Source organism: Chiroxiphia lanceolata, chromosome 8 (assembly GCF_009829145.1).
Source record: "Chiroxiphia lanceolata isolate bChiLan1 chromosome 8, bChiLan1.pri, whole genome shotgun sequence".
NCBI classification, from domain to species: domain Eukaryota; kingdom Metazoa; phylum Chordata; class Aves; order Passeriformes; family Pipridae; genus Chiroxiphia; species Chiroxiphia lanceolata.
In genome coordinates, this window is record NC_045644.1 from 8,063,249 (window position 1) to 8,088,167 (window position 24,919).

General features: G+C 37.0%; 1 protein-coding gene across 1 annotated transcript in view; it reads right to left on the minus strand.

The window, feature by feature from the left end:
* Positions 1-24,327, minus strand: part of ATRNL1 (attractin like 1) — a gene marked incomplete at its 5' end in the record, with an annotated part of 477,341 nt that extends 453,014 nt beyond the window's left edge. The window contains 2 exon segments of the mRNA XM_032694659.1: positions 23,886-23,922; positions 23,925-24,327. Of these exon segments, the coding sequence (XP_032550550.1) occupies positions 23,886-23,922; positions 23,925-24,327 (440 nt within the window).
* Positions 24,328-24,919: the final 592 nt, after the last annotated feature.

Here is a 24,919-nt window from a genome sequence, read left to right on the forward strand (position 1 = left end):
ATCAAAAAGAAAAAATAGCCACAGAAATTCCAAAGAGACAAAAAATACTCCAAGACATATTTTAAGCACCTCAAATTACACAATTAGGAAACGTAACACCTAAATAACTAGTTTAATAAAATAGCTGCTTTTTAAATACCAAGTCTAAAAGTCATCTGAATATACAAGACTGAGGTTGCTTCCTCAGCTGGAGTTTGGGAATTGCCAGCCTAATGTCAGCTTTTGCATTTAGTTAGAAAATAAGCTAATCTTTGCTTGCAAAATCACTAGGAATACAATTTTTTAATCCCTTACATTTTAAAATGCTTTTTCTTGAATAAGCCTAAGGATCCAAGTGTTCCAATTCATAGAAGTTCTTAGGCTGCAAATCCATTTACTAACGATAGGATTATACAGCACATGTGTATCATTTTACATACGATACTTTTAGGAAATTTAAACTGACAGGGCTGCTTTAAAAAGCTTTCAGGTGATAAGTGAGCTTTAAGGAAGTATTTACTCATATTTTTTGAATTTCAATACATACTCTGTGCTATCATAAAACCTGAAGGATCTAAAAATTTACTAAGCTTAAAAAGGACTTAGACCTTGTCTCAGTTGCTTGGTATAAATCTGCAAGAGTTACCTGTTATTACAAAGAAGGTGCAAATATTGTACTGCTGTTTCAATCACATACTAAAAAAAAAATCATCATGGCGAATGTTTTATTATGTGGCTTCACATAATAAAAATCTCACTTATAATCATATTCAGGCTAAGATTGCTGTGTGGAAGAGGACCAAGTCTGGCAGGTGCTTGGAAAAGTGAGCTTTTCCTGTCCAGACCATCTACAGAACACCAGCCTCAATATATACTCTCTGTAATTTGCCATGCGTATGCATAGCCACCCTCCTTCCCTTCATCCCAAGGAAAGCCCAGAGCATGTTACCTCTGGCATGGGTTTGCAGGATACAGGATCAGGTCTTACAGGCAAGACAGGGCAAAAGCCCAGCTTCAGAAACCTGTTGGAAGGCTTTCAACATCTGTAGTTCTTAACATTCTTCTCATTAGTGTTTTTACCACTCATTAGAGAAGAGTGGTATAGACATAAAACTAACTTTGCACATGCCAAAAGCATGAGAGGGATCCTTTACATAACAACAGAGAAAACTGAACAAAGTTAGGCTGAATGGCTTGTCTCTTAAGTGGTTGGCTAAATTGCAAATAAAGAAAATTATAACAGAAAGCATCAATCTGCAGAAGAGAATTTAAATTACTAACAGACAATATATGCCTGGGAGGGGAGAAAACATGTCCTTAGTAAGCTTTCCAAGTAGTTTGTATGGATTAGTAGTTTACTATATTTTCCCTTTTTTTTTTTTCAGTTGAGAGTCTCAACTGATGATACCTCTATCATCAGACAAGTTGGAAAAAAAGCAAGGAAATCACAAAACAGTACGGGCAGAATAAATTTAAAAAAAACCCTAAACACCAAACCACCCTTTAGAAGACTTCTTTCAAAGAGTGACAATGTCAAAGACAGATTAAATAAAAAGTCCAGTTAATGGAAGATGAATGGTATCATTTGGGTCAACATTGAAAGTCTCTGTTGCATAGAGGCCAAAAAGTTTCCAGTCTCCAAGATCTACAGGGATCAACATGGAAAGAAGTGTCAATACAACATCTAGTACCTGTTGACTCATCCAGCCATACACCTGCATAATCTTTGCCTTTCTTATTTCAAACCAGAGCCCTCCTAAAAAATTGTAAGACTAAAATAATTATAAATGAACTTAACTATATAATAAGGCTATAGAAATCTCCAAGTATATCTGTTTGGGGCTGGTTTTACATGAGGATTAGGTCACTTCCAGGCTTTGCAAGTACTGTTGGATTCCAGTATTCCCAAATGGGAATATTTGACAAGGACAGTCTCTACTATTCTCTACACAACAGTGGTGCTGCAAACAGGTATTTCTGCGTGGGAATTCTGTCGCAAACAGAAAAAAAAAAGCCATCTTAAAATCAGACAAATGGGCCCCAAAAGGATCCAGAGAGGGAAGTAATTCTGCTTAATTAAAGCAGAGAGGTACAGTCAGCCTAGCCCTCTCATCTCAAGAAAAATACATACATTTCTGCTAATATTTCAATAAACTGATCATGAAGTGTTACTTTATCAAATCAGAGAGTTGACGAGAATAAATCCAGCTGTTTTCAGATAATTCTCTATTCAAAAATTGTCGAGGCTCAAAATTTTATGTTCCCAGAGGATGCCCAGCTGCTGTACTTATTTCACACTTATCAGGAATAGCTTATTCCCTGTCCTATGCATCCAGTAAAAGTAGTCAACTTTCACAAAGAGACAAACACCACAATATCTTGGTCTTCTTTATATTGCTTGGGTATTTCCCCCCCTTTAAAAGCAAGATAAACATATCAGGATCACAGACATCTTAGGACTCAGAATGACATTGCTGGTGAACCAAACACACAAGTCATCATCATCCAGAAAGCTTCCTATTATTCACTGCCCTAAACAACACACAACTTACTCAATCTCACAAAAGAAAAAAAAAAGCCATGAAATTCCATTAATCCACTGATCTTCGCATTACAGTTAATAAGCATGTAAAATATCTCAACAGCAAATTTTAAAAACCCTCCAACACTGATTTATTTCCTTCTTAGAAGTGTAGATGGAGGGTTTCTTCTGTAGTAAATTGCATCTCTCCGCTTTTGACAAAAAATAAAGATTGAAACCAACAGAAATGCACAAAAGAAGTGATCAGCTAGTTCATATTTCAGATGTACAGTGACAAACTTCCATTTTCTTTGGATTACAGGGCATACTGCTTAGCTGGAGTTTTTTTAAATGATTTATGAGTAAAAACAAAAGAACCTCTCTTGAAAAACTTTGTTGTAACTTACCATAAGAAAATTAGATATGAGTGGATTATGCAGGTTTGTTTATGTTTCATTCATATATTTTCAGGAGAGTGATGTTCATGAAAATCAGGCACATATGAACAGTACTGTTGGATACATATACAATTTAATACCTTCTCCTGTATAAACAGTATTGGTGCTCAGGGAGGTAAAAGTAATATAATTCATTATAAATTTCTTCTCCACCACACAATTCCAGTAAAGATACTTATTTTGACACTGTATCAACCAGAGATACTAAATTAGATGTACCAGGTGCATTAAATATTTAACAATAAGGCCATTACTGGAGCATATAAGAGCACCAAGGCTTTTTATATTGGGCAAATTGCATAATTACTCTAAACAGCAAGAGCAGCTAATTAGCATATTTTAACACTGGATGTATGATCCTTAAGTCTTAGACACTTCCATTTAAATTTTTCATCAGTGACTACTACATTTCTACTACAGGGAACAAAGAACAGAGAAGATGGAAGATTATTATGTCCACGCATTATGTACTAGTATCAATTTGAGTATCCATATGGACATAATAGAAAAGCCAAAGCAGCTGTACATACTCATTAGCACTCCAGCTGTAATCTGAAGTGATTAGCCATTGATTAAATTCTTACCTTTAATAACTAGACAAGCACAGAAATAATTTATCTTTGCAAACTACTTTGCAGAATACATTCCATGGGATCATAAACTTGTTATGAGATATTATTTCTTTGTTATTGCCAGTTAGAATGTGCTCTCTCAGTGACAGCCAGTAATCACAGAAACTACAAAATACTCAATGGTTTCGTTTACACAATTAATAATTAAGATAATTGATAGAAAGTAAATAGGGAAGCAATATAAAACATGTGCATTTCTAGTACTATTCAGCAGAATTAATTTTCTAAATAGTTCTAAATAGTTGAACTTTAAGAAGCAATGAAGATGAATCTAGTGCTATTTACCTTAGAGCCAACATGAAACTTGCTTTATGAGGAAATACAAGTCAAAATTAAAATACTGCCCAAACTCCCAGTGGGTCTAAAATAACCAAGAACTCTACATAATTCTAAAATTACTTAATATCTAATTACAACTCAAAATAAAAATTGAGATAATGTGATTATAATCTGTAACTTGGTCAGTACTACCTCTTGTTCTAATTTTAAGGAATGTATACATGACAAGGCAATCAGCAACGAAACTAAAACATCTGAGTTGTAATGTATAAACCTTAATAATTCTAGAGCAACCAGTTCATGTACAAATTTTTAGAAAATAATAATGTTCTCAGCTAAAGAAATTTGTTAGATCATGTGTTTGTATGAGTCCATATATATATAGATATATACATATAGGACTACAAACTTGTCAAACAATGACAAAAACATCAGGAATCATGAGGCAATAGAAATTAAAGATAACACAAAATAAAGAAAATGTTTGATGGTTTTCACTCAGGATGATGATGTAAAGTACCACTTAGCAAAAGCAAGACAGCTCATGGAATGAAGTGTGTAGAATTGGATAATATCACATTTTTTGTAGTAACAAAATTCAAAGAACTTATCGTTCTACCAGAACAGAGACAAGAATCTCTACACAAGAGCTCTGGGAAACAAAAGAACCAATACATTAACTTGTAAGTTAAGCAATAGGCACTCTATTAAATATATTATATTATAGCATTTGTCATATTCTAGCAAATATTATACTGAAATTTAATGCAAAAAAGGAAAGAATTACTCAGAATTAATAGAACCTATTAGTTTAGCTTCTCATTATTCCATATTCATAATTTAATCTAAAAATATGGATGTGAGGGGAAAGCAGAATAAAATGCATCATAAATTTCTTAACATCACACACTATCTTTGACAAAGCAACTATAAAGAAAATTACCATTATAAGAAGGCTCAATAATAACCTGTGCAATTAGTTAAATCTGGAGACCAAGTTAATATGAGAACCATAATGGAAGTCAGACAGAAAATAAAGTCATATAGAAACGGGACCAAGAGGTTGTCTAACAGAAAAAAAATCTAACTCAATATGAGAAATACAACTGGATAGTGGACGTAGTCAAAAGTCGGCCTTAAAAATATACTTAATGATAACACAAATGTGCTAGTGCAATTTATAGATGGCACGAAGTTGTTCATGCTATTAGAGATTAACATATCCCACACAAAGAACCAGGGGACGTGAATGCTGGGCTAACAAAATGGAGAATAAATTTAGTAATTTAGTCTGTAAAGTCATGCACTTAGAAGTCAGGGGAATAATTTTAACTAGTCCACTGGAGAAAGATAATAATAATTAAAACAGCACCAGAATGACTACATGCCACCACGGAACACTTCCAGAAAGAGAGAGAAATGATCCTACAGTGTGGGATTTCCAGAGATCAGGCAGTGATCCAGATGTAGGATTTCCAGAAGCAGGGAGGCAGAAACAGTATCACAGCACAGGAGACAAGGCAAAGCCATATCCAGGAAACAGAATAGGAAAGATTAAACTGGAACATGAACATGGAACGCTACTTGAATGACCAGAAGGGATAAGAGCCTAGTAAGAAGACACTTGCTTATCCTTGTATAATGAAGTCAAAGGGAAAAATATGACACTTTCTTATGTAAAAAGAGGACAAAAAGAAAAGGAAATGGAGGGAAAACAGCTTCTCTCGCTAAGTGACTATGCACACAAAAATAGACACGGATCAGAGAGATTGCATGAACAAATTTAGAGTAACAGTCTGAATTCAGACAGTCAGACATATAAGATTCAAGAAGCTTTGAACATGTTTATAGCATATTTAGTTACAAAATACTGCCATTCTACTCCACAGAGTTTGGAGTATGGTAAAGAGTTTGATAAATATTCTTTTATTTATATCTTGTATACAAAGGTATGCTTTTAAGAAATACCTGCTCAAGTTTCAGATAGAGGTGATTGCAAGGGTTTGGAGTGGGGTTTTGTCCATTTTTTTTTTTTTAAACACATAATACCCCTCCCATAAGAATGTCCCCCAGTATAATAATGGGGAACCATGCGCTTGCCACATACAGGTAGCCAAGAACTTAATTTAACTCAATAATTAAAAAAACCAAAAGGATTATACTATGTTTTCACAGAGTTTTTAGGTCCCTGCAAACAATTTATGTCTTTGCCCAAAAATATCATACACGGACTACTAGTCCTTCAAGGGTTGGGGAACAGAGAAGAAAAAAATAAGAAAGATAAACCCCTTGCAGAGATGTCACCAGCCAACAATTTTAATCACTCTGGCTGGTAACATCAGACAAAAAACTGGAGGGAAATGAAACTGGAGGTAAACTGAAGTAGGATAAAAGTATTCAAACCTAAATTGCAACTCAAAATGCTTAGCCTTGCTGTCCAGTCCTGCAGACAGCTATTCTTCACAGCTACCTTATTTTTTCCCACACTGCAGCTGTGAACTCTTCAGCAGCTGTGCTTCCAGGCATCCATAAAAGGGTGCAATTGGTTGGATGAAGTCAGATGTCATGTCTGTGCAGACGTATGAATCTCCCTATCTAACTCCTCAGAGATCTTGATAGGCAACCTGGGAACACAGCTCACAGAAATGCTGGGGCAAGGATTTGGTATGACAATACAAGCACATAAGGAGATGATGAAACTCTTCCTCCTCCTCATTCCCACTGTCATTCAGCAGCAATGATTAGGGGTACTAAACCCAGATAAAGAGAGAAGGTTTCCAGTACTCGTGTAGCTGCTTCAAGTCAAAGGACCAACAGCACGGAATCTGTATGTCCTTGTACACTCTAGAAAATTCTATTTTCAAGTATATTTTTATATGCATACATAGATATACAAGTAGATACATACACTCACACATACATACAGATCTATCTGGTTCAGAAATATTTTGCTTTTATATGCAAGGCTTCACCTTTCAACTCATACAAATCCCTGCTGCTTTACAGGCATGCCTTTTTAATTAATCCCAACTTGCCTGCCTTCTTAATTAATCCCAATTTGCCAGAATGGTGAGCAGGCAGGCAAGTCAGTAGAAAAAAAAAATCAAAGCACTTGAAAAGGAAAAAAAGAAAAAGAAATACAAAAATATACAATACTTCAGGAACCTCATCAAGAAGTTTCATGTTAAAAAAATTCAAAAGTTGAGGCAAAAGAACATAGCAATTTTAAAAGCTCTCATTTAAATAACTGAAAATTACAAAAATCTACAATTGACAACTATAAATTAACATAGCACAAGACCCAATAATTTTCATTTATTCAACAACAAATAGACAATAATTGCTATTTGCAGTTCCTAATACAATGCCAAATAATGTCCTAGGAAGGCTGAACCATAATAGAAATAATAAAAGAAATTTCAACATTTATGTTCATTCAAACTTCACAGTCTAGTATCTAATTTTCACTCTCTATGTTGGTTTTTTGGTTTGCTTTTTTTTCTTTTTTTGGTAAATTAGAACTCCCTGCTCCATCCCCCATAAGACTCAGAGTTACCTCTTTGCCCCATTATTCAAGATTATAACTTCATAGCAGTTTCAGACAACTACAATGTTCATCTAGAGAAGAAAAGAAATCTTGAAAACAAATTTTGACAAAAAATTAACAGGACTTTGTTAAAAATTGGAGCATTATGAATTGGAAACATACTTTAGAAACCCTACATATTTTCTCTTATTAATAATTTAAGTAATTAGTTTTATCTTAAACCTACAATAATAGTTCAGTCATTGCTTAAACATATCATTTTGCTCAGATGACTGTGCACTGGTGGTGAAAGCCCATAGTCAGTGCACTGGTGTTTCATACTTGTAAACTTGTATCCAGAGTGAGCACATTCCAGTATCACAGAACTTCAATCATTTGTTCAATAAATAAATAAATAAATAAACACCCCCACCAACACGCACAAGACCTTTGGATCCAGGATTAGTAATCTAAAGATTATTGTCAGTCTCCTAAATTGTGAGGAACTGAAATTAAAACAGAATGCATGTGAGGCTGCATAGTTTCTTTTCCTCCCATTTAGGAGAGAACTGAGGTGAGCAGGAGTCCCCATATGAGATTCACAAGTGGTTGATAGAAATATAAGTCATAAACAAAACAATGCATTTTACTTCTGCACTTACACACACTGGAGACATCTCAAAACACAAAACTACAGTAGTTGGAACAAGAAATGCTCTCAAAGATCAGTAAAGTTTTAGCTATGCTATGAAGGGTGCTACCAAGTCTTCTATGATTTATACTTGTTTTCCTTATATATAAATTGTCATTTACCGTTATTGTTTAAGTTAGAGGAAAAATAAAAAAAACTTTCTTTCTGCATTTCCTAAGAACTGAATTGCTCCTATGGCTTAGCAACGAAACTTTGCCTCCTTTTATCTTTTAATTTCTGGTGTTATTGATGTTTCTTACCCTTCTTCAGTCCACCTCCCCTCTCCCATTAGATTATGCAATTAAATCTATTTATGATATAATAAGCTGTTTCATCAACAAATCTGCAACACAGCAATACAAAACAAATTCATAACTTCTCTGCTGATTTATACAGCAGTAAAAGATATAGGAACAGAGAGCATATCATTTATTGTAAAGGCAGTAAGAAAATCTCTAAGATATTTTTCATAGAAATGAAGTTCTCAAACTCACTGTCACATGGCAGCTTTTAAATAGGGGCTATCACTAAATACTCACTTCAGAGCTTTAAAAAAAAAATCAACAATTTGATTACTATTTTGAAAGGGAATTTTTTGATCAATTGTTTTAAAAACTTTTTTCCCCCCTCAAAATTCCATGCTGATCTTATATTTATTGATTGTTGGGCACTTATTTGCTTTAAAATTGCTTTTCTCTAAGATTTGATATCTCAGGAACAAACAAAAACAGACTGTAGCATCAATACTGAGATTTATTCATCCAGATCACCCCACTCTCTCAGGCTCCACTTAGAACAATTTGATTATAATACAATCCAACTGTTAACAGTTCACAGTAGTTTGATATTCCTTTGTGCATCCAGTCAAACAAATAGGAAAAGCTATATGAAAAACTACTTGAAAACAGGCAAGCTTCTCAGGTTTTGTGAGAAATTCAGCATTTAGCCCCAGGAGTATTAGACAAGAAAATAAAGCTCTAAGTGTAAATCACCTGAAGGTTACACAGACTAAAAGCTATTCTTCTAAGAATAATAAGTGAGACCAGGGATTTAATGCAGACTCACAACTGAGTGTTATCCACTGCGACCTGGTCTGTACGATGTCTAAAGTATAATACAGCTGTATATGGGAAAAATACAAAACTACCATATGTAAAGCCCTGCCTGAGGCTTTTTGTTCATAATAACATAAACTCCAGCTGCTTCTGAGGCACAGATGGGAAAAGTCTATCACTCTGAAAGGCTGACTGAAGCGCTGGAAAGTCACAGGACTCTTGCAAGACCTTCCCTCAGTCTTTGAGCTAGATAAACACCCCCTCAATGGAATTCTTCCAACAGAATGAGACCACTTACAGTGGAGACTCCTGCTAAAAATGGCAATTCGAGTACAGATAGCAGAACCCAGAGTAAAAATTTATACATAAAAAAAAGAAAGATGATCAAATCCATTGGTCTTCATAAACATCACTTTTCTACCTGTTTCTTTGTTGTTTTTCCCCGCAATGCAGAAAAACTTGAAATCCTTGGAAGACATTTAGTGACCACACATTTCAACCAGAAATGGTCCTCTATGTATAATTAAAAACTTCCTGGTTTGATACTTTAACTGTTGGTACTTGTTGGTCAGATGCATTTGCCAAATTATTAAATACAAAAGGTCTTTCTACTCATACAATCCTGACAACTCAGTCCAGATGACACAAACAGCAGAATTCTGCTTCAGATATGGTCCTGGCATCTCTAAATCAGAGGACAAATGCACTTTGATAACATTTTTGAACACCTACAAAAGACTGTTGCTCAATTCCTAGAACATCGAGTTATATCTAGTACCAATAACAGAAAATACGAGTTGAAAAATAAGTGTCTCCCATGAGAGCAATAACTTCAGACATTCCTGACAAATACAGATACAACCACTGAGTAATGCGGACACTGCGTTTTTACTGAAAACAAAGACAACTGATAAAATGCTGCATTAGTTCAATGAAGCAATAGAAACAGGCTTAAACAGATACAGAATCAAATATTCACATTTTATACTAATTGTACAAAAAAAACCCCCACACTTATTCAATTTCTTTTCTCTTACCCTTCAGCATATGACTGTACATCAAAAACTAACATTCATCCTGAACTTTTTTCCTTCTGTGATCTTTAGCACAAATTCAAAACCCAACTACTCCAAAATAATAGTCACACTCTGGTCCATTTATTGTTTTATTTTTCAAGTTCCCATTTTATTCCATAGTAAAATTCTAATTTCTGTTCTGCATCCAAAGACCCACAGATTTTATAATAACAACTCTTCTTTTTCTCAAGAAGTCTCTGACAAGGATAAGTTAAAAATATTTTAAGAGAGAATAGGGAATTCTACTTGAACAAAAGCATTTCCCTTTCTTCCCATGCATAAAACATGCTTAAAGAGAACATTGCCTTGGACGTATCTAATTCAAGGAAAATATTTCAAACCACAACCCTAACTAAAAGCAGAAAGTTAATAATTATTTTCCCTTCTAAGCACCACACTAATGTAATTAAATTCATAGCTTGAAGGACTATTTGTATAATGAAGACATTCTTAGCATGAGACAACATCTTAACAGCTTGATTCTAAAAGTACTGGGAAGATAAATACTGTCCCCAACAGTTCATTAGGTGAAAGAGATTAATTACAACATCTTAAGACTGTAGCAACTGAGAGTCTGCAATAGGTCTGCAGTCTACTTGCAAGTACAAAATTACGAACAGCCTTATTATTCCTTGTTATACCATAAATACTAATTTAGCAGAAAATATATAAATTTAATGTAATTTTATTTCTTTATAAATTAATGTTAAATGTTTTATTAATAATTAAGTTATTAATAAAACATTTACATTAATTTTTATCCTACAACTATCACTACATCTACGATGGTGTATGCCTTCATAAAAGTTAACCTGTCTCCAAAACCAAGAGATGTTTCCCATCCTTAGTCAATTACAAGCCCCAATTCTTATTTTGTGGATGTCCTCAAATTTCATCTATTTCTACAACATTCCTTACCTTGCACAGAGTGACCTCCTTAGAGAGTTTCTTTCAAACCCTGCCTCAAGCAAATACTTCTGCAAGTACGTGGAACCTCTGAACTGAGTTCATTATCCACACAGCTCCTGAAAATTACTTTCTGAAGAAGTCTATTTCCCCCTCCCAAAAACTCAACATGATTAATTAGATGAGCAAATACATATAGTATTTCTGATTTGCAGACATCATGCATATACACACAGGCATGCAATTTTCTCTTTGCTGCTCGAGTGAATAATTTAAGAGTCAAAAAGACACGTACACAAACTCCTGAAGAACTGCACAAGCAAATCCAGACTAAGCACAATTCAACATTGGGGAGGAAAAAAAACAAAACTAAAAATCCTTCTGATAGTCTTAAACACAGACAATTGTTGCCCAGAGAGGCTGTGACCTCCCATCTCTGTGTTCAAGACTAGGCTGGATGGGGCTCTGAGTAATCCCTGCCATGCCAGGGAGTTGTAGCTGGATGACCTTTAAGGTCCCTTCCAACCCAAACCGTTCTATGATCCTTCAAAATTCTCATCCCTATTATGGAAAAATCCACCCTTAAGATTCACAGCAGCAAGAAGCTCAGATTTATGTAGCCTAGAACCCAAGTTACCACTGAAATCTAGTACAGAGATGTCTTGAACACCACCAGTATATACTGTTGAGCACATGCACAAAAAAGAAACATATAATGTCTGGTGTTGACCAGAATATGCAGCTTTTTTTGCACAGTAACAGCCTTATACACAAACCTGCTGACCTCAGTTCCATAATTCCCTTCAGAGCCATAGTTTGCAGGCTCACAGACATTTCCATACAGATTTTTCACAGCATTTTCCATTTTCCACTTTTCTATGGAAGCGATGACAAAATCTTTTAGACTACAATAATCTTTACCATTAGGCAAGTACATCTTACCAAGAAGAATGTAACATGCAAAGAATGGAGAATTCAACAAGGGTAATCAAGCATCCTTAAAAACAGAAACACACAAAATGAGGACATTTAAACCATATCAGAAGACATATATTTGCTAAAAACATGATATACTGAGGATAAGTTTGCATAACTTGTTATCTTACAGTTTGACATCAACTCAGCCAGCCCCCTAAATATATCAGGTGTGTTAACAACAAAAACAATAAAACAAATAGAAAAGGAAAAAAGTTCTCAATAGGGATGAAAAACCCAAAAGGTGCTGCTTCCTAAAAAAATTGTAGATTTCTAAACATAGGATACCTGAGAATCTCCTTCACCAAATAATGTTGTTTTACTCAAAAGGATGCCTTCAAGTATAAGAGAATAAGAGATATGATACACTAAACTCTAAGCCTGCAATGGCATAACTATGAGAACAAAAAAGAATATTTCTTCCACTGAAGAACACGTGCAACTAAGTCCATATTCACCAAAATTAGCATATTTTAGTTTTGTTTCTCCCAGCCTTGAAGCACAATAATTTACCACCGTACCCCGTGAATTACATAAAGACAATAAGGAAACCTGTAGATTGCAAAGTTACAACATCAACTAGATTACACATTGCACAATGCCCTCCTTGATCATTACAGAAAAAAACCAGACTAAATTTCAATTCCTGTATTTACAAGTAAGGACTAAGATCAAGTGTCTTGATGTTGTCCTTCATCTGCTTTGGTTTTCATGAGAAGATGGAAATAAAAACACACATTTATCAGGATGATATAAAAAACAGCAACTGTGAAGAGCTACAGGTGAAGTGTTAAAAAGAACTGATAAGACTCTTTAAAAAGAATGCCCCTTAGAAGGCAAGAATTTCCACCACAGGGGTTTTTTTATTAATAACAGATAGGTCTTTATAAGATCTTTATTGAGTGTGACCTCAAAATTACCAAGACAACTCAAAGGAAAAATTCAGAGTAAGATGTTCTCAAATTCCATTTCAGGGTAACATTGCAAGCATTCATCATTCCAAGAGAAGCTAACAGACACTGTCTCTGCTTTCCAGTCCAATTGCTACTTAGAAACACAGTCAATCTAAATTAGAAAACCCAAGTCTAATTTTAAAGGAATATTCAGCTGTCTGTCACTTCAGAGTTTTATGTTAGAGAACAGATTTCTGAATGCACACAAACCCCAAATGCTATAAGTACACTTCAAGGATGAATATAAAATTGAAAATAAAATAATCCAGTAATATTCCTGTTAATGAACACCTTTTGTGAACTCAATATCCTATGCTGTGGTTTGCTTGCTCCTTGCCTCCTCTACCTCTCCCACCCTCCTTAAAAAATAAACCAAAATGAACACAGACAATAGATTAACTACAAACTCAGTCCAGCTTTCATTTGCTGGGTCCACCTTTCAAGATCAATTCTCTAAGTATTCATCAACCTCTAACCTATATCGCTATTTATACCTGCATTAACAGAGGTCTCCCACGTACTCATTGAATGGCATGCAGTATTTGTTTCAAACCGTTAGTATAAAATATTGCAAAACTCCCCAGCTATATATCCATACCTGAATAATACATATTAACTTCATATCTTCTCCTGCATCCAATTATGTGACACAGTAAAGGTACCTGAGAAAACAAAGAACTTCAAACTACACTATGTATGTGCAGAAAAAGAACATACAAATTGAAGACAGTTCAGTCTTTCCAAAATGAGGACTGAGACAGAATTACATAACATCGTATTTACTCCCAAGCTTCCATTTCAATTCAGTCACTTATTTGTTATGTTACCTTAGACAACCACACAACTTCAGGTTTCCTACATGTAAAACAGTTCAAAAAATAAATGTGTGTTTCTCAAGGCCCTTGTGACACCTGGCTACCTAGTGCTTAAATAAGATATCCAGATACAGAGTGTTATACAGATGAGTAGAGGTAAGTACTTCTTGAATACAGATTGAGGATATTTTGCCCTGTGAAAGTTAAAATAGAACAAGCTGTTTGAAAATTAAAACCCCTCAAAAAATGGTGCCACTTAGATGCCCCTACAAAGTGCTACACTACTACAAATACCGGGGGATGGCAGGAATGGATTTTAATACACACATTCTGAATTTAATACTTATATCAGCATTAGGTTTTAGAAAACATCTGCAAAAATATTTTCTAACAAAACTGTCTTAACGTGGTATTACAGCTGTGCACACAAGTGCAAATCTGCATGTTTTCAAAAGCAGCTATTTGTTTGTCCAGTACTTTTCATTTTTCAAGACCACCTTCCAGCTCCTGTTCAAGGTTTAGTTTTAAGTTACCTATTGGAAAAGCCTCAGCTGACTTAGGAAGCAAACAAAACAGATCTGCTGATACCGAGGGAATTACAAAAGCAGCTTCATGAAAGCAGCTCTGTGATACTTCCTATGCACACAGTTCATTTCCCCCTACCCCATAACTGCTTTGGTACTTGCATATACCACATACAAGTTTGATTACCAAGCATCCTCCAAAGCATCTTCATCAACTGGGCTTGCACACACAAACACGACTGAGAGCTATTTTATGTTTGGTTTGGATTTTCCTTATGAGAAATACATACTTTAACATATGCACACTCTTATTCTATAGATTAAAAAACAAACAAACACTAAGGGTGCAAATTATCCTACGATCAGATTAATCAGCATTTCAGTTTTACTAATAAAGCTGGAACTACCAAAGTATTTCACTATATTTGCATAAGTCAGAATTTATCAAAGTTTTTTGAGTTTTGAAACCTGAGATGCCTTAACAAGAAAAGTAAGCTTGCCATATTTTAGTCGCTTCTATCCATTACAAAAAGGAAAGTATTTCAAACCGCAGTATGACTAGCAAGATGTTTTTCTGACTAATTTATCTCTGTCCTTGGATTGTGGGTGGCAATCAATGAAGCCCATTTGTCTTCTTGTTCCACAGTGAGACACTCACGGTTTATTTGAACAAAGTTTCTGTAAAGCTCACCAGAATATTTAAAGATATTACTAACCCCAGTTCTCCTCCCAGGCTTATGACCAAAATCACTGCTGCTTACATTTTACTGCCACAACTGGTAACATACATAGCTAAAAACTTGTCCTTTGGGACACTTCTGATTGTTCTTCATCTCATAACATACTCAACATGATCCATTTTTTCATTGAAGGCAAGTTATTAGCCTTCAAGATAACAGAGAACTAGATAAAAACTCATACACATGGTAACAAACAGAAATCTGTGCATAAAAGTGCCCATTTATAATTAAAAAAATCTACATTTAAAGACTATGAATCCAGATTCATAATTCTGTAATAATATTAATGTAATCAACCTACAAATTAGGAATTCGTGATTCTTTGATACTGGCATAGGAATTTAATGACTAATATAGAACACTCTATTCCCACAAGCAGAGCAGTAACTCTTCAAAATATCCATTAAGTACTACAACATATCACAATATTTTGTTTGTAAGATTTAATCCAAGTTTGAGGGTTAGGTCTTTAGGGGTCTTTCTTCTGAAAAAAAATGTTAATCAGTGACAGCCAATGCACAACTTTTTCTAAGGAGTCTCTTGAATAAGAGAATATCATTCTGCAGTGATACAGACTGCAAGCTTTTGGTTCATCTGACTTAATGAGGAAGTAATTTTACTTATCTGTTTGAGATACACAGTATAGTTTGGACAACAGTGCTTCATGCCATAGTATTTATCATCTTCTAGGAAGAAACGCAATCTCTAGAATTTCATCTACCTTATTAGTTGTGCCTCATGATTATAGTCATAGGTCACCTCAAGTCTTTAAACAGGAAGCATTATTTCCTTTTTACAGATGAGACACTGAAGCACATAAATTATGGAAGAAATCCATAAGGAAATGTAGATATTGAGTGTCATTTTATGTGCCTGCATCCAATCTTTAAGTAATTCAGCACTTGTTCCATTGCCAGGTAATCCTAGAATATCCTGGATTCAAAACCCCTACCCCAATCATGGTTATCAGATATGTGCTGCTTAAAATTTGGAAATATTCTACATCTAGCTTGTTTCTAAACATTACTAGCATGAACAGACTAGATATTTTGCCATCAGATTATGGTAGTAGCACATTTCCATCCTTAGCTAAGAAATGTAAAAATACTGATTCAAACAGATCCTAGAAACCATTTCTTACAGATGAATAACATAAGCTCTAAATTTTGGGAGAAGTTTTATAGCAGAATTAATTTTTTGGAAAATGCTGTTGCATTAACAGATAATTTAGGATGTTTACCCTGGAATAGTTGGTGACTAAATTACTTTTTAGAGGTCTAAAAGCTTTAGGGTTTTCTGTCTGGAGGAAACTTCAAAGCCAAACACAGTTCTTGCACCTTATGAATGAACACTAAGTAACCAACCGTACTGAGCTTAGTTCCATCATTTCTCAATAGAGTCTTGATCCACATGTAGCTCTAAAATCAATGCAATCTTAGTCCACTCATTAGGTTTTTAAGAATATAAAGGGCACCCTCTAATATTACTTTGAAAATTCCCACTGCTCATCCACCTCACATGAAAACATCTACTTTGCCCGTAGTTCACTATTTTTCCTTTATTACTGTTAACAGCTGCCATTCACTGGAGTGCCCATGTTTTCAGGTATCATCATTAGTTATTAGTCCTTACATGAACTTTGCAGCATGTTTTCTAAGTCTAGACCATAGAGCTAATAAATTTTGTAGACACTGACAGATAATTCTTCCAATATTGCATGAGTTTTCCAAAGTATTCTTATTGTCTATGTAACAGTGTTTTAAAGTAAGGTCTTTTTTCATCAGCATTTGTAAGTACATGCAAGAATATCCCAAGGATATTCCTGTAGTATCTCATATTACCTCCTACCTTTTATGCCCACATTTTGATACAATTAAATCAATTTCCAGTGCAGTGTGATAGACTGATATCTCAAAAACTACTCATACTTATTTTAAAAAGATTACATGAACTATGGTAATGCCTCTCAAAATATGATCATCAGGCCTTCTTTTTGATTAAAGGAAGTAAGAGAAACACAGTGCGAGACTATTTATTTGCCAAATAAATTTAAAACATAATAAATATTAAATGCTAAACCTGTACAGGCATTTATGTATCATTTATGGGTAGACAAGCATACATGGATACAACTGAGCTTTTTACATACCCAAAGCAATGGCAAACAGCCTTTGCTGCTGTCTGAAGGGCTGGCAGGGCCATCAGCCATCTGTTCCACGCTTATTTGCCCAAGTATCAAACCACTTAGCCTGCAAACAAACCAGACTCCAGAATCCACAGCCCTTTGCCTAACTTGCATTTGGATTCACTCTATAGATAGTCTCAGATACACACAGGAAGGGACACTGTACGTTGTTAATTATCTACTGCTTGATGGGGAAAGAGGAGTGTTTTTAAAAGGACATCCCATACATGTCGGGAGCTCCACCATTAAATATCCCTCCGAAGAGGGGAGGCTGTGTTCAGTTCTCAGACTACTTTGAGAAAAGCAGGGCCTTGGTACTGAGGAGACAGCAACTCCAAGAAGACTTGTGAAGCAGAAAATAATGGTGTGAGCTGCCAGCACGGTGCTAAGCTGAGCAGCACTCTCTGCAGCTGCACACAGCAGGACTCCAAGCAGCAGGGGAGAAGTCACTCTGTGTCTACATTTCACCAGTACATCCACTACCAAAAGACAAAGCGTCTAGTTCTGGCACTCACAGCTCAAGAACACTGATAAAATAGGGGAGGCAATAAACCAAGAGAGCAATCGAGGATGGAAAAGCCCGTTTTATGTTGAGGTGACTCAAGTAACATTGCTCTCCATTCTCAGTGAGGAAAAGGGGACCATATCTACACCTACACAGGGAACAGAGACTTCACTTACTAAGGGTTCTGCAATAAAGGCCTGACTCAGACCATGAGAAAACTGGGTAACTAAAAGAGAAAAAATTAGGTAGGGAAGATTTTGTGGATTAGGAGGATTCTGCATTTGTTGTTGCTGGTTACATAAAACAGTGATAACTAACCAACAGAAGAATTTTGAAAGCCTATAATTGGCTTTGAGTCAATGGAAGTGTTTTCAGACATGCTGAAATGCCTTCCAAAGCACATGCTCAGCTCAAACAGGAATTAAGAGTTACCCTATAGCCTGCATAAGGCAAGTGGTAAGAATAGGTAATCAGAGTTCATTTCTGGTCTTGTTTAGAAAAATCCATTAAAAAAAACATTAAAATGGTTTAGTGGTGGGCTCAGTAGTGTTAGGACAGTGGTTGGACTATTTGCTTTTAAGGGTCTTTTCCATGAAGGAAGTATTAAGCGTTAACAAAAATACATTATAATAAAATTAATTTAAGATTTGCAAAAAGACTGCTTTCCTGTCAAAAACCACTTTTCAGTGCAGATTGTTTAGCTTGTAGGGGGAGTTTAGTGCGGCCATATGGCTTATGCTTCTACAATTCAAAACAAGATTTTAAAAAAAAATATTCTTTAAAAATTCAACATCTCCTGATTATACAAATTGTAGTTGTGGTTTAAAATTTTAATACAGAGAGAGTAACTCACATTGAAAGAAAGATTTTTCAGAGCATCACCACTAAAATCAACTCAAAATAAAGATCATGTTTTATAAGGATAAAATCATAATCAGTGATGTTTTTCCACTAGTTTAATTTTATTAGCATTTACACGTTCAGTTATAAAAAGGCAATTTGCAGGTGCAAAATCTTACATGCAATTCCACTGATGTCAATAAGAATAATTATGACTTGGATCAGATACAGTTCATGCCGATGACAAAGGCAGTTTCGAAATTATACAGGGTGAAATCCTGAGTCATCCTATAATGAAAGTTGCACCAGTTCAATGGTGATGCTGTTTTACATTAAAGTTATGGAAAACTAAGTCTGTACCAGTTCTAAAAGTAACAATTTTCTTTTCCTCTCTACACCTGCTCACGCTGCCAACTCCTTTGGTCAGCAGGAGGCTTATGCAAGTGAAGTAACTTGAGCAAACTGAGCTAGCTTAAAAAAAAGTTGGCTGGGAGGTGGGGAGATATGTTCCTGTTGATACTTTTCAAATCTCAGCAGGAATATTAATGCTTACACAAGAAGCAGAAAGATGTAATCAAAGAGAAGCGTAAAGGATAAAGTCACCCCTTTTCACAGCAGCATGAACTTCAACTGGCTGCAGCTAAAGCTAAGTTTTTTCTAAAGACCTCTTCTTGCGTAACATTATCATTCATTTAAAATCTGCAATTTAAGGACACTTTCCTTGCATGAGTCATTCTGCAGACAACAGAATTCAGAGTTTTAGATAAAAATAAGGATTTTGCCTGGAATAACAAAATTTTATACCCTTCTAACATTTCAGTTGTGAGTGTGATAGTACTCGGAAATTGCTTTGTCCTTGAAGAACACAAAATCTTTTATAGGAGCTCTAGAAATTAAGAATATGCAGAAGGTAATTTAAAATTGCAAGAAGAACATCTGGAGACAAGGTTTAATAATCACATAGATCCATTTGTTCTTACTCTCTCCATAACAACTAGATATCTAGGACTAGGTAAAGCAGATTAACTGAGGCGTAGGTCCTTAAAGGTGCTCACCTATCCTGTACAATCTGCTTCATCACATCTGCCAATTGGGACTCACAGTTATCAAATAAACAACAATAAGCCTCTGAAGACACAACCTAATTTTTCAAAGGCAGAATTTTAGAAGAATGGATGTTTTTAGTCATTCAGGTACTCAAAACCTTAGGAGGAAGAACAATTTCATGTGCAAATTTTTATCTAATGCTCTTCTACATGCCCCTGTCCAAAGCAGAGCTAGAGAAAGGGAAACTTTTGCTCTGATCTGGGGGATTTTCTTTTCTTCTCAGAAGTCCTTCTGTGAGTAGCAAAACTAACAAAACCTATTTTCCTGTACTGCTGCATCTCAAGACTGTTGACTTTGACATTTAAATACACAGAAGCTGTGACAGCACTTTTTCCTGTAGTTTGGCCATTCATAATGTTTGTGTCCCTTAATTTCCTGGAGTCTCATAACACAACTAGGCAGCCCTTCCCCCTTCCTTCTGCCAAAACTCATATCATCATGAAAACTGCAAATGACCAACAAACTCAAAGTTACAGATAGGACAGGGGAAGAATGAGTGGCAGACGTAGCATAAGAAGCTTCACTTCCGTGATAAATCAACCTAGCAAAACAAGGTTGTGCATTGTCCTTTCATGCTTGTGGTTGTTTACATCTTGTGCTTCTTGAAACTCCCTGCTATAAAAACAGAACTTGTTCACCTACTGGTTTTCTTATCTTTCACCTGGCAGAACTCCTTTTCCCTTTCTTTCCATATATTTAAAATATATGGAAATATATGGAGATATATTTTCCCTTTTTTATCTTGGTTAAAAAAAAAAAAAAAGGTTTTGTATTCTTTTAGAGCAGAGAGGAAGGGATGGAAGAAAAAAAAGGTTTTAAGAAATCATGAAGTCAGAATTCCTTTCAGATATCCAGTCTGGACAGAGAGTGAAATACTTTACCATCAGCCAGAGATGAGGCCTAGATCATTCTGAAAAGTGAGTGACACAGATGTGAATGCACTGCAGTAAGAATAGCAACATCTCAATTTCTGTAATGAGTTACCACATGTTTCACAATACAAAGGTAAATAAAAGTTGGCAAATAAGAGTAAGAAAATGGTAAACTGGTGCTGGACAATCTTTCTGCTCATTTTATCCCCCATCCATCCTTCTTTCATCCAGCTCAGAGCAACATTTGCTTAGTAGTCCACTTACTCAGTAGCTCTCCTACAGGGAAAAGGCAAGGTTACCACAGTACTGTCAATTGACACCTGCTTACAAAGATTGATCAATTATTTCTGATATGTCTCTGCTATGTTATTATTTCTCAATCGAGAAAACAAATAAAACAAAGTAAAAAACTCCACATCTCTCACCAAAGAATTAATGGTCCCAAGTTACCCTTAGGTAGACTATTTCTCCTCTTAAAATAACGTTACAGGTGCTTGCTAATGCAAGTCACTCATTTACAGAGAGGAAAAATAACCATACTTCGCTTAGATGAAGAAAAGAAAGACCCTTTTATTTTCAACTGGTTTAAGCCTATCCTTGAAAATCTGTTTCTTCAAATAATGTAGAGACAGGTTTTACACATGTTCAATTTGGGCTATTAAAAGTTCAATTAAAATCTTAGGTAACAGACACAGGCAGGCACTTCAAACAGCTGCAACTTCGAAACAATGTAAATGTTTAGAGTAATAAAAAAAGTTTCTATTAACATTTGTATATCACATCTACAAGCCGCGAAAGGGCTGTTAATGCAGTCCTAACGCAAACACATTTTGCAATTTTTGTCATTCTGAAACAATCTGCATAATAATTCTTATTAACAGAAGCAACTGCTGCAGAAGTGAGTACATTCAACAGAACTTGTCAAACTGCTGCTATTTAAGGATAAAGCTCAGCTTCACAGAAAAACAGAAACAATAAGCAAATGTTCCACGACAGTAAGGCAAACCATCAACTCCCAGAGAGGTCAGAAAGGTCTTCAATCACCTACACATCAGGCAGACCAACATTCTCTTTCCAGCGATGGGGAGCCCTTGAATTTTTTTTTCAGGATTCAAAATACAACCACTCCAAGCTGCTGCTTGCATTGTAAGAAACGATTAACATATTTCACTCCATCCCCAACTCACAGGGCTTGAAAAGCTTTAAATCTTAGGCTGCTTATTTTCATTGCAAAGTATACTTTGCTTCCAAGAATAAAGATTAAAGATGAGCTATTAGAGATACTGCTATGAAAGTGTCCTCAGTAAAAAAATAGGTCTCCAACAGCTTACTTCCGTGATCAAAATCACAATGCAAGCATCACTATCACTTCTAAAGCTAAGCATGAAAGAATGCAGAGGAGCTAATGAGAAATCAAAACTTCCAACAGCACATCGATTAACCACTCTGTTAGCTCAGCTCAGAAGAGGTGCCCTTCCAACATTCAGGCAGAACTTCCTCTAGGTGGGGATGGATTATTAACTTTCTACCAGAAGGAAAAATATAACCACTGTGCTTCCTCACTTGACAAACACAACCAATGTCAAGAAATATAAATGTTTCAACAGATAAGCAAGATAATACCTGTAAGGACAGGACAGAGGCTCCAGTAACCATTCAGAGAATACACTAAGTCATACAAGCTTTGAAACTGAAATTACAGTTTGCTTTGGTCCTCGCATTATCAGGGTCTGCTGCGAGTGGCACCAAGACAAAGGATACAAGTAATCTCCTTAAAGCAAGGAAATTATAGCTCTGCAGATCCACACACACAAAGCAGATTCACCTGGGCCGCCTCTCCTCACTCTCAATCCCTCTGCAATTAGCCCATTGTTCCACTGCACAGAGGAGGACAAACCCCAAACCCCCAGTACATACAGGCAACAAATGACCAGCTTTAAAACCTTATTATCAAGTTCATATGCAGAAAAGATGTATTTATTTGTCTTGCATTACCTTTATAGCTGAGTTAATAGTACTGATGGGATATTATCCAAATATTATCAGCGAATTGTTACTTTCTCAGCAGTGTGTACATTACTTCAGCCAACATGTCTGACTTCAGCTACTCCTTCCCAAGCTAACAAGTTAGTGGATTTACCTTTTTATTTATTTAAGAATGAGTAACTATGTGTTAAATGTCTAAAAGAGATGTAAATTATATAGCTTAATTTCAGTACTCCAGAGAGAAAACTGAAAACTGAACTAAAACCCAATTTTTAAATTAAAGTTTTTAAAAACAATTATTGACAGTTAACCTATAAAAAGCAATTTTTCAAAGCCAGGATTTGAATTCTCTAAGACTTAACTTCACCGTTGTCTCGTTATTAGTCAGATATTAGAACACTTTCTAGCTATATATGTCATCATACTTAATAAATAGAGTTCCTGCTTTTAAGGGGTGTTTTACAAGGGAATGAAATGAGATGTCCTGCCCAAGATCATATCGCAAAATAACAGCAAACAGTATTCTTCACATCCAGCCTTCACGCTGATAGCAAAGGGGGCGGGAGGAAAGTGACAGCCCTATAAATTAAGTCTTCTTTCCCACTACATATAGAAAAGCAAATGTCTGGGTGTGCTTCTTTCATACTGATCAATGACTTGGTATCACATTCACTTTTAAGAATGAGAAGATAGTTCGAGCTCTACTGAGCAAAAACATGTTAGGGGTTTACATTTTCCACTCTCTCCTGCAAACCTTGTCCTTAGGGGTGTACATTTCACTCAGTTGCACTCACGTTGTGCTGAATGTAACCAAGCAATATCCACTTAACTAGAACATCTGAAAGAAAAGAAGACTGGAATGAGCTAAACACTTTCACTCTTCAGATGGAAAAAGTCATTAAAAGCCACTACTAGTTTTTGCTCCCTGGGCAGCCCTATGAGTGCACATGTCATTTCCATGACCCTTCCAGAAGGGACAGCAGCGACACAGCTTCAGGTCGATTTCTGTCTCTCGGTTCCCACGAAGTGGAGCAGCCTATTTTCAGCAGTAAGTCAGCAGGTACTATTTTCCTTCGGAAGACTGTGTCCTGTGCTCTTAAGAGGTGGAGGAGCCTATTTCAGCCTTAACTTCTGCCATATACTTCCACCACACATGAACAGAATCACAGCAGACACAGTCAAAACGAAAAACAGGCAAGTGAAAGTGACAGGAAAGGGTGTAGAGATGAAAGAAGTAAATGGTAATAAGCAGAGACTTACTTGAACCTGCCCTGGCAGTGTTGGCACTGGTCTCCCCCCAGCCCTGGTCGCAGACACAGGTGGAGTTGACACAATGACCCGAGAAGCAGGAGATTTGTCGCAGACTTGGACTGGGCACCTGGGGTAGAGATCCAGGTAGAAGGAAGCCGTAGAAGAGCAGCCAGCTGTTCACATCCAGGAGCGAGGCGAAGCAGCAGCAGCAAGCGGAGGGGAAAGGTCTCCAGGCGGCCGGGGTTGCGGGGGCAGCTCCCGCTCTCGGGCGGCGCTGCCCAGGTCCATCTTGGCCGCAGGGGCCGAGGCCGGGCGGCGATGGCAGCTTCCCCTGAAGGGAGATAATCCAGCCAGGGAGATTCAAACCCCCCGCTTCCTCCTCGCCTTCCTCTCCTCCCTCCCTCCCTCCCGACCCCAGCGCTGCCTCCTCCGGCCCCTTCAGCTCTCCGCACCCGCGTCAGTCCCGAGGGGAAGCCCGGCAGCGCTCAGCCATCCGCCCCTTCTCTTCGCCGTCCTCCTCAGGGCTCATCGCTCCCGTCTTCTTCCATGGAGGAGGAGGAGGAGAAGAGCCGCCTCTTGACCTTGTGTTTTCTCCTCGCCAGAGATGCCCCCCTCCGGCGCGCACACCACCCTGGACCATGTATCCCGCGGCTCCCCCTCCTCCTTTGTGGTCCCGGTGCCCGCGGCTCACACGCAGCGGCAGCGCGGGGAAGGAGGCGGGGAACGCCGTCCCTTCGCCAGGCAGCCAGCTGGGAAGTGAGGGCGGCCGGGCCCCGGAGCCGCTACGGCATCGAGCTCCGGCGGGGCGGGGAAAGGGCTGGAGAGCTCTTATCCCCCGCTCCGCTATTAGCCCTGCGGAGAAGGGAGGCGTGCGGAGGCGAGAGGAGGGTTAACAGCCCCTCCGCGTCCCAGCTGACAGCTTCCAAGCAGCCATTTTTAAAGGCTAATTGTCATCTCCGCTCGGAGCCGCCTCCCGCCCCTCGGTCCGCTTGGATCCGTCCCTGGGTGGGGAGGGGGGTCCTGCCCGGGGAGGGGGAACCGCG